Below are 13,364 nucleotides of genomic sequence, written 5' to 3'. Positions count from 1 at the left end.
GAGGGGTGGGACAGGGGGCGTGGCTTGCTTCGAGATGAAACCTGTGTGGGCGTGGTGATGTCTGCCGGGGGCGTGGTCAGTGGGCTGTGTGGGCGTGGCCGGGGCCGTGGCGCGCCGGGAAGGCGGAAGCGGCTCCCGGGCCCCGAGCGCCGGGACCGGGGGTCCGGAGCGGCCATGGCCGGGGCCGGCTGGGCCCCGCCGCGCCTCGACGAGTTCATCCTCACCGAGCCCCTCGGCTCGGGCACCTACGCCACCGTCTACAAGGCCTACAGGAAGGTAGGGCCGAGCCCGCCGCGGGGGTCGTCTTTTTGCTCCCCAGTTTGCCCCCCCACTCCCGTGGGACCCCCGTTTTCCAGTCCTCCGCATGGGGTACCACCCCCGTTTTCCAGTCCTCCGCATGGGGTACCACCCCCGTTTTCCAGTCCTCCGCATGGGGTACCACCCCCTAGCCCTCGCCTGGCACCTGCCGCCCCCTTGCAGGGGTTCCTTCCCTCCCCACCCGCGGTGGCTGTTTGGGTGGGGGCTCCAGCGTTGTCCCCCCTCCTCGGCAGAGGGACACGCGTGAGGTGGTGGCCATCAAGTGTGTCAACAAGAGGAGCCTGAACCGGGCATCGGTGGAGAACCTGCTGACAGAGATTGAGATCCTCAAGACCATCCGCCATCCCAACATTGTGGAGCTCAAGGACTTCCAGGTGGGCTGGGGGCTTCCCGGGGGGCCTCTGAGCCAGAACAGCTCTGGCTTGGATCCATCCCTGCTTCCCACGGGTGTATCCCTGGGGCTTGGTGCCAGCAACTGGGCAAACTGGTCCAGGTGAACCTGTGTGGGTGGGAGTGGCTGGCGTGGCACAGCAGGGTCTTGTTGCCTCGCAGTGGGACAGTGACCACATCTACCTGATCATGGAGTTCTGCGCCGGGGGGGACCTTTCCCGCTTCATCCGGACGCGCCGGATGCTCCCCGAGAAGGTGGCACGCGTCTTCCTGCAGCAGCTCGGTGAGGACACCCCGCCTGGCTCCCACCCTGGCTCTGGTGGGGACCCTTCCCCAGGGTTTTGGGGTGCAGGGCTGTGCTATCACGTGCCCATCCACCCGCCCAGCCTGCGCCCTGAAATTCCTCCACGACCGCAACATCTCCCACCTGGACCTGAAGCCGCAGAACATCCTCCTGAGCACCCCGGAGAACCCCCAGCTGAAGCTGGCAGGTCAGGGCAGCCCCTGGCAGGGGCTGGCAGGGAGAAAATCCCTTCTCCCTGTGCCCCCACGAGCTCTCTGTCCGGCAGATTTCGGCTTTGCTCAGTACATGTCCCCGTGGGACGAGAAGCACGTGCTGCGCGGCTCCCCGCTCTACATGGCCCCCGAGATGGTGTGTCGGCAGCACTACGACGCCCGCGCGGACCTCTGGTCGGTGGGGGTCATCCTTTATGGTGGGTTTGGCTTTTATTGCCCCGGGGGGCTCTACTCAGGGCTGGTTTCCCCCTCTCCATCTCCCCCCACCGCTCCTTTCCCCCCTGCAGAAGCGCTTTTTGGGAAGCCGCCCTTCGCTTCCCGCTCCTTCGCCGAGCTGGAGGAGAAGATCCGCAGCGACCGGGCTGTGGAGGTAACGTGGGGTGGGATGGAGCTCTGGGGGGGCTCTCACAGCCCTCAGTGGGCTCAGCCTCTTCCCTCCCCAGCTTCCCAGCCGGCCCCAGCTCTCTCAGGAATGCCGGGATCTCTTGGGACAGCTGCTGGAGAGGGATCCTCAGAAGCGCATCTCCTTCGAGTGCTTCTTTGGGCACCCCTTCGTGGACATGGAGCACGTCCCTGGCCCCGAGAGCCTGGGCAAGGCGGTGAGCGGGGCTGGGGGCTGCTGCCTGCCGACGGGCACGTTCCAAGCCCTGAGACCCCCCCCTGTGTCCCCCAGACCGACCTGGTGGTGGAGGCGGTGAGGAAGGATCAGGAGGGAGATGCCGGTGCCGCCTTCTCCCTCTACCGCAAAGCCCTGGAGTATTTTGTGCCAGCACTGCACTGTGAGTCCCCCGGGGGTTGTGGGGGGCCTGGGTGTATTTCTGGGGGGGCAGCACCCCGGGGGAGGTCGGTTTTTAGCCCACCCACCCTGTGTTTGGTTGTTCTCCCCCTTAGACGAGAGCGACGTGCGGCGCAAAGAAGCCATCCGGGCCAAGGTGAGCCAAAACCCCTGGGCGGCGGTGGGGCAGCACCCCCATGCTCTGCACCCCCTGTCGGGGGTCTCCTCACCCCCAAAATGTGCACAGGTGAGGCAGTACATCTCCCGAGCAGAGGAGCTGAAGGTGCTGGTCACCTCCAGCAACAAGAACCTCCTGGAGAAAGGAAACCCAGCCAGAGAGCTCCTTAAAGGTAGTGAGCAATTTTTGCCCATCCCCGGTGTCAGAACTGGCAGAGGGGCCATGGTGGGGTTTTGGGCTGAAGGGTGAAGGTTTTGGGCAATCCCCATAGCCGTGTCCCCTTGCAGAGATGGCCAAGGACAAACCTCGGCTCTGCGCTGCGCTGGAAGTGGCTTCAGCTGCCATCGCCAAGGTGAGGGGTGGCCTTGGGGGTCCCCTCACTCCTCGAGGGAAGGGGAATGTGCAGACCTGGTGGGGAGGGGGCTGCTGGACCCCACCAGCCACAGCCAGCCCCCGGGGCCTCTTGCAGGAGGAGGAAGGCAGGGATGACAGTGACGCCCTGGAGCTGTACCAGCAGAGCCTGGGGGAGCTGCTGCTGCTCCTGGCCGGTGAGTTGGGACTGAGGCCGGGCGTTTGGGGCAAGGATGGGTCCTGCTCCCGTCCCTCATGCCGTGGCACGTTTCCCCTGCAGCGGAGCCGGCGGGGCGGCGGCGGGAGCTGCTCCACGCGGAGGTGAGTGCCAGCCCTGGGACACGCGGCTGTCCCCGCTGGCCTGGCCCAGAGGGACTGTGTCCTCTCTCTCCCCACCAGATCCAGACCCTGATGGCTCGAGCCGAGTACCTGAAGGATCAGATCAAGGTATGGTGACTGGGGGGGCTCCGGAGCGTGCTGGGGGAGGATGAAGGCTGGAAAAGGCCCCTCTCCCTTGGCAGATGCGGGAGGCACAATCCATGGGCAAAGAGGCGCTGGCAGAGTCCGTCCGGAGCGGTGAGTCGCCTTTGCCCCGGGGACTGGGGGCAAATATTCCCCCAGCCCGAGGCCGATCCCACCCCCAGCCAGCCCCATCTCCCCCAGCACGGGCTCGTCCCCCCCGGGAGCCCGCCCGGGGGTGGCAGCGCGGGGACAGCGCGGTGAGTGGCTGTGTGCCCCGGCACAGCCTGTACCTTGCAGTGACTCCCGGGAGCTGCCCCGCGGGACGCTGCTCGCTGCCCTGCCAGGACACACCGGCACCAAGGCGAGCCTTTGGCTTCCGTCCTCCCCACCGGGGTGACACCTGGGGGTCACCCTCGGGCTCGCAGCCCCGGGGGCTCGGCGGGACCATCTGCCCCTCTCCCAGGCGCTGGCTCATTTCCCTGCCAGCCCTGCCTCGACCGTCTGCTGCTGCAGCCTCCCGTGCCACAGCGGGCAGGTTATTCCACTCTAATTCCCTCCGCTGGCTCCACGGGAAGGGTATTTTTATCCTGGCACTAGGCTCTGGCAGGACATCCCCCCTGCTTTTTTGGCTGGATGGTTCTTCCACCCCCCAAATTCTGGGGGAGCCCACATGGCCCACAAATCCAGCCGGGAGCTGAGGGTGGGCAGGGATGCTCCGCTGTGCCTTCCTCGCCCAGCATCTACCTCTGCATCCACTGCTGCTCGTCCAGCCTCCATCCAGCAGCCACTGCACTGGCCCAGCCCAGCCATACCTCCCTGCCTCTCTCTGCTGGAGCACTGGGAAGGGAATGAGGCTTTTCCTTCCTGAACCTGGAGCCTGACGGGTACTGGCTGCCTCGTCAGTGTCACGACCGTGAGCAGTGCTCAGCAGGGACCGTGCTGTCGGGCACGAGCAGCAGTCAGTCACCTTCAGGGGGACACTCTCAGCATCCTGCCTGCCCTGCTCCACTCCTCAGGGCCCTGGCACCCCCAACATCCAAATCATGTTCCCAGGAGTCATTGTTACGGGGTGCTGATGTTGCCTGTCCTGCGAAACAAGGTACTTGTCTCAAAATCTACTGTATCTCAAGGGAATGTAATTTATTGTCTTTAATAAACTTTAATTTTGATTTCTCCACCTCCTCTGTGCTCAGGTTTGTGATTTAAGCCTAAGAGGGGTCCCCAGGCAAGCCCAGGACCCAGAGGCTGCCTGGGGTCCTGGAGCCATCGAGGTGGGCAGGGGACCCTGGTCCCTGTTCCCCCAGGAGCAGAGCTGGGGTGTCCCCTCCTCTGCTCCAGCAGCGCTCCCTTCCTGTGCTCCCCAGGGACACGAGGCAGCCAAAGCAAGGTTTGACCTTGTTTTCACTTCCCATCTTTCTATTTTTTTGTGTGTGTGGAAAACACGGAGCAGAACAACACGAGCCGTTACGTAAAATCCTGTTTTCTCCAATAGATTTTTGTGGCGGGTGAGGAAGGGCCGGGCTGGGCCATGAGGGAAGGCAGAAGGGCTGAAGTGAATGACAGGAGGATTTTTGGGGTGTCCCATACATATTCTGAGCCATGCCCTCTTCCCAAGACAGCCTCCCCCCACATCCCACCCCAGTGCCGGCTGCTCCGTGCTCAAACCGGCGCGGAGCTTCCCGGGCAGATGCGACAAGGCACTTCCATATCTTTTTACTCTTTATTATTATTACTCAGAGCAGAGATGATATCCTGAGGCTTTAAAGTGCTTTCCCAGCCCGTGTTCTCCCCCAGCCCGTGGCGAGCGCGCGGATAATCGCATCCGCCTTCACGCTCGGCCGCCAGCGCAGCCAGCCCCAGCCCTCGGAGCAGCACGAGGCTCTGGGTGCTCCCCTGGGGCTGCTGGAGTCGGGGTGGGTGTCGGTGTCACCTGCACCGGGGTTTTTGGCTGCCCAGATGTCACCGAGGGAAGGCGTGTCTGAGCGGTGCCGGTGCGCCGGTTATTTCGCTTGTAACGGCTCTCATCGGGATTTTCTCGGGGTTCTCTAGAATTCATCAAGGTTACTAAGAAATGAACTGTGCTAAAATAAAAAAGAAGAAAAGGAACTGAATTCCGAGACCACAAGAAAGAGGTGACAGAGAGCTGTGAGCCACCTGGAGTGTAGCCAATGATGTATTCTGAGAAGTGCATGCAGAACATGTGGACAAACAAAGACACCAATAAGAAATGTGTGATCAGCATGTACAGTAGAGTTAAAATGCATAAATAAATACATAAGATAAACTATAAATGGATTCTACTTAATCCTATTGATTAGTTGTCCAAGAGTCCTGGGTTTCCCACAGGAGGGTGGCACACAGCAGGCGGTGCCTGGCCCGGCAGTGTGGCCTCTGTCACTCAGCTGCTCAGGGAGGAGCTGCTCCGCTCCAGTCCCATCCATGCCACCACCCAGCCCTTCCAAAGGGCTCTCCCAACCCTCACAGGGTGGCTCTTGGGGCCGGGTTGTCACCCGGAGAGGTGGGGAGTGGCAGCTGGGCTGTCACCGTGGCGGTGCCAGCGTGTGGGGTGACGTGAGGTCAGGCACACCGTGGGCTGGGGGGAGCTGGGTCAGTGTGCAGAGCCAGCCTTGGGCTTTCCCAGCGCTCTGTAATCTGGATTAATCCTGGTTGTTGGACCAGCAGTGGGTGGATGGATGGGCCATCCCTTCCCACAGCCACTCTCAGGGAAGTTTAATTGCCTGCAAAAAGGAGAAGGGAGATTCCCCAGCCTTCAGTGGCAGCTCATTTGTTTCAGCACTTTAACAATTGCTCATTTAATGCTTTATCCTTTGGGAAATCACTCACTTGTCCCACACTCACCACTGGGAAGGAGGAAGATCCTGCAGCTGGTTGAGGAATGGGCTGGTGCAGGAGGGCAGGAGTTTTGTCAATAAAATTTATGTTATTTGATCAATAAAAGTTATTTTATTTTATTGACAAAGTTCCTTACTGCCAGCATCTTCCAGCAACCAGCAAGAGCTTGCTTGGACAAACCCATCCCAATCCCAACCCCATAGGTGAGGAAATTATATAAAACCTGTAAAAGAGAGAGAAAAAAAGACATTTTCTGCTTTAATCCACACTTATTCTTTGCTTTAAGATTTTTTGTATGTGTGTTGATGCCTGGAGCAGTTGTATGGCATGGAGGCTGCAGGGATGCTCGGGATATGGCAGCAGGAACTGCTGGAAGCTGGGATGCATCCCTTGGTGGGCAGGGAAAAGGCAGGAGGGGCTGCCTGCCCCTGCTGCCCCTATCCCAGCCTCTCCTGCCTCCATCCCAGCCTCTCCTCCCTCCGTTTCCCAGCACGCTCTCCTGTGTTTTCCTGGATGATCCATCCTTCCTTGCAAAACCAAACTGCAGCTAATCAGCTCCCACGGGATTTGGAGCGATAAATTCCCTGCCCATGCCAAGTTTTTCCAGGAAGCCTCGCCACAGGAGCCCCCTGCCTGCCGGGATGCCGCCAGGGCTGGGAGTCACACCTGCACAAGCTCAGGCTCATCCCTGCAGAGTGTCCTTGCTTGGAGCAGTGCACTGGGCATCCTGCAGTGCCCCTGAGACTGAGTGTTCTGAAGGTTTGGTATTAAAATAGCAAAAAAACATGCAGAAAAATGGGAATTTTGTTTGCTTTAAACCTGACTACTGCCAACGAGCTGCTTGTAGCATCCCTTTGGTCCCAAAGGTGAGCACAACTAGGAGAGACAGGCATTTTCTTTGGGATTCTGCTGCCAGGAAAATAGGAAATTTTTTTCCCCAAAACCAGGAAAATAGAAAAATTCGCCCAGGAAAACAGAGCTCGAGGAGAAAAGAAAATGCATAGACATCTCCTGGTATTTATTCCACCGGTTATAACAGTACCATGGCACGGGGACAGCACAGGAGGTGAGGGACACTCAACCGAGCACGGCACGACTACAGCACGACGAGTGGGAGGACGGGGAGGCGTTCCCTCATGGCTTTGTTCTTCTCCTGGAAGGAACAAGGACAGCATCCCATCCCAGGAGAGGGACGCCACTGCTCCGGGGAAGGGCTGCTGCGGGCTCAGCTCAGCACCAGGGAGGGCTTTTGTTCCTCTCTGGTGTCAGTTCAGGCTTCAGCACCCCCCTTCCCACAGGGATCGGATAGCAGGTCCTTCCCGGCTGCCTCCTTCAGAGGGGCCCTCAAGGGCACGGGGCTTGGTGTTCCTGGCAGGGATGGGATGGAGTTTCTCGGGTGATGGGGACGGGACGCGGGGAGGGGCGTGTTCCACACCCTGCCTCGTCCTTGCGAGGCAAATCGGAGCCTCCCGGTCATTTCCAGGAGGCTGAGTGGAAGCGTGGAGGCAGAGCCGCAGCGTGTGGCCACTGCTCCAAGTCACTCACACTCTGAGGTCACTCACACTCCAAGGTCACTCACACCCCAAGGTCACTCTCCTTCCCTGCAACCTCCCCGGCTGTGGCTGCGGACACCCCTGCCCGGGCACGGGGGGAGGCTTTGGGGTACGGGGGGGACATGCTGGCTCTTGGCTCTAACCTCAGCCCGGAGAACGAAACGAAAGCCACACATCAGGGACATCTGGGTCAGGGACTCGAGGGGTCACGTGGCTCAGGAGGACCCGAGTGACACACGGCAAGGGTGACAAGGTCGCTGGGGTCCCCGCTGCAGGCAGCAGCCCCCGCCAGAGCCTGCGCTGCGTCCCCTCCCTGCTCAGCCCCATCACATCACGGAGCACTTCTCCGCAGATTGCTTCAGGTCCTCTAGCGTGGCCGAGGCTTTGTCCTTCAAGGAATCAAGGTCCAAGTTCTGGATGTTGCTGAGCTGGCCGATCACCGAGTTCTTCTCCTCCTCCTCCTCGTTGTCCTGCTCGATCATCTTGGCCAGCTCCTTGGGCAGCTCCACGTCCCCTCCCACCAGCTGGATCTGGTTGTCATCTGTTTCGTTCTGGAAGGGGCCGGGAGAGAGTCAGGAGCGGGGATGGCACAGCGGGAAGGGGGCTTCTGGAAGCATCGCAGGAGGGGCTTTGGGCTCTCTTCCCACTTAAAGGACCATGTGGGAAGGTCCCTGGGGGTGAGGGTGGGATGTTGATGCAGCCTGAGAAGAGCCTGGGCACCCACGGCGAGAGGCGGGATGGAAACCCACGCGCAGCACCAGCACAGACTGGTTTCCAGCTCGCGTTGCGGGGGGTTAGGCACCTAATTAAGCTAGGCTTATGCTTAACGACTGCTCCCAGCGGCGGGCGGGATCAGCTCCGAGCCGGGAGCCACGGGGAGACTCGGGATGAGGCAGCCCGGCTGCCAAGTGGGATCAGTAATGAGCAGAAGAAACTTGTCAAAAGATGAGAAGGGACATCTCAAGCACAAGAAGGCAGTGAAAGGATGGTGGGGCCAGATCCAAACAAATCCCAGTTTCCCTTGGAGAATAAAAAAATCTCCATCTCTTCTTTTTCTGCCTTTTCTGGCTTTTGGCAGGGGGTAAAACAAATTCTCCAGCTGTTTATTTCCTGGATGTAAATGGGGGTGGGAAGCAGCGGGGGGTGAATCCAGGCTGACTGAACAATGCCAAACAATCAGAGCAATCTCACTTGGCTTAGCTGACCCTTTGGAACTAATATTAGCCCGGCTCCAATTTGGGGTATTCACCACTGAACAACTCTTCCTGAATAAAGGGTGGGTTTGGAGGCAGAGGAGCTTGTGACAATTCCAAGAAAGGCTGAATTACGCCTTGATTAAATTGTTTTCAGTGAATGGTTCATCGTGCGGAAATTCCAAAATCGGAGTTTAGGTGGGAGACGTTCACCAAATAATCCGGGGAGAGGAGCTGAGCTCCAAGGTGCAACCCTGGCTGCACTCCCGGCTCCAGGGAGTCTGGGGTGAAGGTGGTTTTCCCTCACCCAGCTGGATTTAGGGGACAAAAGCGAGGGAGAAGGTGATCAAGCAAGGCTGGGAGTCCCACTGTCTCGAGCTGGTGGGCTGTGGTGCTCGAGGGGAAGGAAAGGGGCCAAAGTTTGGGGAGAAGGACGGTTTTGAGGGGATTTTATTTGCATTTGGGTTTTGAGACTCAAAGCCCAGGCAGCCAAGGAGGTCCTTGTCCCTTCCCCTCACTCCAGAGCTCCATCTGGAGCTTGGCTCCCCTTGTGGCCCGTTCCAGTGCAGCCGTACCTTGGGGAGCCTGTACTTGTCTCGGAAGTGGGACCTGACCGTGGCTCTCTCCGCCTTGCGCTGGGCAAACTGGGCATCTCTCTCCATCCTGTGAAGCACACGGGGCACTTACCAACGGCCCGTGCCGCCCATCCCGGAGTTTGCGTTTCCCCCCAACCTCGGCACCCCCCATTTTCTCTGAAAAGCCCCGCTTTCCCACAATTTCCTCCCCCCAGAGCAGCCTGGAAGGAGAAAACAATCCCATCTCCCGGGCGAGGAAGAGGATTAAGGGATTAGGGGGCTCATCAAACCCCCTCACGGTCCTGCTGTCCCCAGCGCCGGCTCCCCCCATCTCCCATGCACGGGAGGCAGCGGGAGCACCCCCTTCCCGCATGGACCCCGGGGCTCAGCCCGTGCCGGTGCCGGTGCCGGTGCCGGTGCCGGTGCCGCCCCGAGGAAGAGGATTAAGGGATTAGGGGGCTCATCAAACCCCCTCACGGTCCTGCTGTCCCCAGCGCCGGCTCCCCCCATCTCCCATGCACGGGAGGCAGCGGGAGCACCCCCTTCCCGCATGGACCCCGGGGCTCAGCCCGTGCCGGTGCCGGTGCCGGTGCCGGTGCCGGTGCCGGTGCCGGTGCCGCCCGCACTCACTTCTCCTCCACCAGCTGCCGCTGGTACTCCTCATACTCCTCGCGGGTCATGCCCTGCGCCTCGGCCGGAGACTTCTCGCCCTCGCTCTTCTCCTCGCCGCCCAGGCCGCCCGTGAGGTTCTTCAGCTGCCCTCCCACCATGCTCTTCACCATGAACGCCATGGCTTCGGGGGGCCCGGGGGCCGGAGGGCAGCGCGGCTCTGCAGCCGGGACAGCCGGGGTCACCGGGGGGCTCCGGGGAGGATGGGGGGTGGAAGAGGGAGACCCCCAGAGGGACGGGGCTAAGGGTGAGCTGGAGCGCCAGGGAGCCGAGAAATGGTCGGTGCTGGGGTGCCGGGCTAGGGAATCAGCGGGATGCTGGGGATGGGAGCTCCTGGAGAGCCGGAGCGCCTGGTTAGGGAGCAGCTGGGGTCAGCGGGATGAGCTCCGGGGCAGCTGGAGCGCTGTGCGCCCGGGGAGCTGGGCACCGGGCGGTGGAAGACCGGGATGAGCGGAGATGGGCTCCTGGGGAGCGGGGGCACAGGGTTAGGAGAGGTGGGGACAGGGGAGAGGAGCTCCCGGGGAGGAGCCGCGGTCAGCAGAGCCGGGTTCGCGGGGAGCGGGGATTCGGGGTTATGGAGGATGCGGGATCAGCAGAGCCGAGCTCACACGGTACCGAACTCCCGAGGAGCCGGGATCAGCAGAGCTGAATTTCCCGGGAGGCGGAATAGCGAGTGATGGGAAGCCGGGGTCAGCAGAGCTGAGTCCCCGCGGAGCTGTGGTGCGGGGTCACGGAGGAGAGGGGCTCAGCGGGGATGAATTCCCGGGATGACGGAGAGCTGAGTGCCCGGGGTGGTGAGTACCGGGCGGTGGAGGAGCCAGGGACGGAGAGATGGGTTCCCGTAGAGCTGGGGCACGGGGTTATGGAGGAGATGGGGTCAGCGGAGATGAATTCCCGGGATGACAGAGTACCGAATTCCCGAGGAGCCGGGACCAGCGGTCAGAGCAGCGGAGTTCCCGGGCCAGTGGAGTACGGAGTTCCAGGGATGCCGGAGTACTGAGATGGAGGAGCCGGGCTCAGCGGAGCAGTTCCCGCCAGGTGAGTTCCCGGGACGGGGGAGTCGGGAGCTCCAGGGACGCTGGGGTCAGCGGAGCGGAGATGCCGGGATGCTGGAACACCGGGATGCCGGGATGCCGGAGCACCGGGATGCCGGAGCTGCTGCCGGGGTGTGCGGGGTCAGCGGGGCCGCGCCGCCCGGCCGCCCATGGCGGAGCAGTCCCGGCCGGGAGCGGAGCGGAGCGGGCACTGCAGCACCGGGGCTCGCACAGCTCCGGTGTGTGTGCCCCTGCACGGCGGCGGCGGCACCGCCTCCCGCCCGGCCCCGCCGCCTCCCCCGGCCCCGCCGCCCTCCGCCGGGAGGAGCCGCCGCCGTCCCGACCCGCCCCGGGGCACCGCGAGTGACACCACCCCCGCGGGAAGAAGAAGGAGCCCCGGAGCTCCCCGGGGACACCGGGGTGGATGGAGCCACGGTGGAGGCCGTGGGGAGCCCCTCGAACACCCTTCCCCCCGTGATTCCCGGCTGCTCCATCCCACCGAGGAGCAAACCCACCCCAGCGCCCTTTCTCCCACTCTATTCCCCATCCTTGGGGTCTGGCAGGAGGAAAAGCCAAGCTTGACACTCGGAACAAGCCATATGTACCAGCAGCAGTCACAACTGTTGTTTGCTCATCCATCCGAGGGCTGGTGCCCAAAAGTTCCCTCCTCTTTATCCTATTAACGATATCCCTGGAAGTATTCCCATCTCTGGAAGTGCCCAAGGCCAGGCTGGACAGGGCTTGGAGCAACCTGGGATAGTGGAAGGTTCCCATGGCAGGCGTTGGAGCTTGGAAGAGCTTTAAGATCTCTTCTGACTCCAGCCATTCTGGGATTGTGCAATCCCGTGATTTTATTATATTAATTAATACTGGAGCTGCTCTCAGCCTCCAGAACACAGGCATGAAGGCGTTCATTGATCACCTAAATTAGGAGAACATTGATTGCATTGCATCATTCCCTGGCTCTCTCCAGCCCCACTCCCACTCCTGCTCTTCCCTTTGACTGCAGCCGCATTCCAGGCCTTGGGGAGTGAGCAATTAATGGCATCAGCAACGCACCTCCCTTCCAGATGGCCAGCCTGGCTTTAACAGACATTTCTCCCTTTTTTCTTCTCTGCTCCTGAAAAATGAGCGTGAATCCAAACCCCAATCCCGGCTTGCTGGAAATCATTTCATTTCCGAAATATAAAGACAATCTCTGCAGATTAAAATGATGGAACAGCTGTGAAGCGACAGAACAAAGTGACAGAGGGAGGGGGGCTTGGCCCATCTCCTCCCATCCCCCACCCAAGGTAAAATTATGTCTTAAGAGAAAAATAGGCTAAAAAATAACACATTTTTCTAGGACAATAATCTGGCCAGCAGCTTGGCAGTGTGCTGCTCTTAGGGATTGGGACACACTCTTGGAGGTGACAACAGGGGATTTGTCCTGGTGAGGGCTCTCCTGGCAGAGCAGAGCCCCCTGACTGATTCCAGCAGTTCCCTTGTGTCCATCCAAATGTGCAAACTGCCGCTGGGACAAGGGAGGTCCCTCCGTTTGGCACAACTCCAGATCACCCACAGCATCCCCCACCACGCAGGTGCCCCTGCTTCTGCTGCTCACCCGGAGCTGGCAGCCCAGGAGCCTCAACAGCTTTTTGAAGTGATGATTTTCGCTTTTCACACCGATCTGCAGGCTCTCCTAAGCGCTTTCCCATGGAGAACCCATGGAAAATTAATTTTAACCCACAATGAGCTGGCACAGCCTTGCTGAGAAATATGCTGGGAGCCCCGGGCACCCTGCAGATGTCCCATTGCCAGCAGCGTGGCCACGTTCTGGCTGTCAGTCCGGCTGAAAAGAGGGGCAGGGAGAAGGACCAGCACCCCTGCTTGTGTCCTTGGGTGCTGGCCCGAGCCTCGTGTGGGCTCAGAGCAGATTTTGGATGCAGCTGGTCCTGGGAGCTCCGCTCACTCTGGATTTCGCTGCGAGCATCCATTAACAATAAGAGACTGGAAGTCAGGACCGATTTTTTCCAGCTGGGTTAGATGGGTCAGCTCCCACGGAGCCTCCCTGTCTGAGGAACTAAGAGCAAACAGCTCCTGACGAGCAGAACCGCTGGGCCAAGGCAGCTAGGTGAAAACAAGCCGGGCAGCGCCTCGGATCCCGGCCCTCGTGGCGAGATGCTCGCTCACCAGCTCGGGCTCTGCAGCCTCTTGCAGCCCGGGCTTTACAGGGATGGAGCAAAAGGCAAAGACCTCCAGAGAGGTTTTGCAGCTCTCCCATTCCCTCAGCTTTTCCTGGAGAGGCCGGTGTCCCACCTGGAGGCAGAGCCGGGGGGACAATCAGAGGGTGCAGCGAGCTGGGAAATGATGCTTCGAGGTGGTTGATTTCCCCATTTGCCTTTCCTCGGGCAGCTGAACCGCTCCTCATCCCTGAAATATATTCAAGTGAGGATGAGTCATCCTTCCTGCCAGGACTCTAACCTGCCGTAATGAGATGTAAATCCTTGCATGACCT

The 13,364-nt window shown here is 60.6% G+C and overlaps 2 protein-coding genes across 4 annotated transcripts; one reads left to right on the top strand and one right to left on the bottom strand.

The window, feature by feature from the left end:
• Positions 1–14: 14 nt before the first annotated feature.
• On the top strand, positions 15–4,163 carry ULK3 (unc-51 like kinase 3). 3 transcript variants are annotated; one of them, XM_041489818.1, is made up of 15 exons: positions 15–276; positions 552–692; positions 871–991; positions 1,095–1,199; positions 1,278–1,594; positions 1,668–1,823; positions 1,898–2,003; positions 2,116–2,156; positions 2,247–2,349; positions 2,465–2,529; positions 2,647–2,725; positions 2,809–2,849; positions 2,928–2,975; positions 3,050–3,104; positions 3,274–4,163. In XM_041489818.1, the coding sequence occupies exons 1-15, from the start codon at positions 58–60 to the stop codon at positions 3,288–3,290; spliced, it is 1,614 nt and encodes a 537-aa protein (XP_041345752.1). In that variant the 5' UTR covers positions 15–57; the 3' UTR covers positions 3,291–4,163. The 3 variants fall into 3 exon arrangements, 2 of the variants coding, with proteins under 2 accessions (XP_041345752.1, XP_041345753.1); XR_005957031.1 differs by having other exon boundaries at positions 1,095–1,421; positions 1,512–1,594; positions 2,647–2,849; XM_041489819.1 differs by lacking the exon at positions 3,274–4,163 and having other exon boundaries at positions 1,095–1,421; positions 1,512–1,594; positions 2,647–2,849; positions 3,050–3,187.
• Positions 4,164–7,474: 3,311 nt separating this feature from the next.
• On the bottom strand, positions 7,475–9,955 carry CPLX3 (complexin 3). The gene is made up of 3 exons (XM_041489799.1): positions 9,795–9,955; positions 9,165–9,252; positions 7,475–7,947 (listed from the first exon to the last, which is right to left on the bottom strand). The coding sequence occupies exons 1-3, from the start codon at positions 9,953–9,955 to the stop codon at positions 7,723–7,725; spliced, it is 474 nt and encodes a 157-aa protein (XP_041345733.1). The 3' UTR covers positions 7,475–7,722.
• Between the last annotated feature and the right edge of the window lie 3,409 nt (positions 9,956–13,364).

The sequence above is a fragment of the Pyrgilauda ruficollis genome, unplaced genomic scaffold, assembly GCF_017590135.1.
Source record: "Pyrgilauda ruficollis isolate IOZ18807 unplaced genomic scaffold, ASM1759013v1 scaffold96, whole genome shotgun sequence".
Classification (NCBI taxonomy): domain Eukaryota; kingdom Metazoa; phylum Chordata; class Aves; order Passeriformes; family Passeridae; genus Pyrgilauda; species Pyrgilauda ruficollis.
This window is presented reverse-complemented; position numbering and strand designations above follow the sequence as displayed.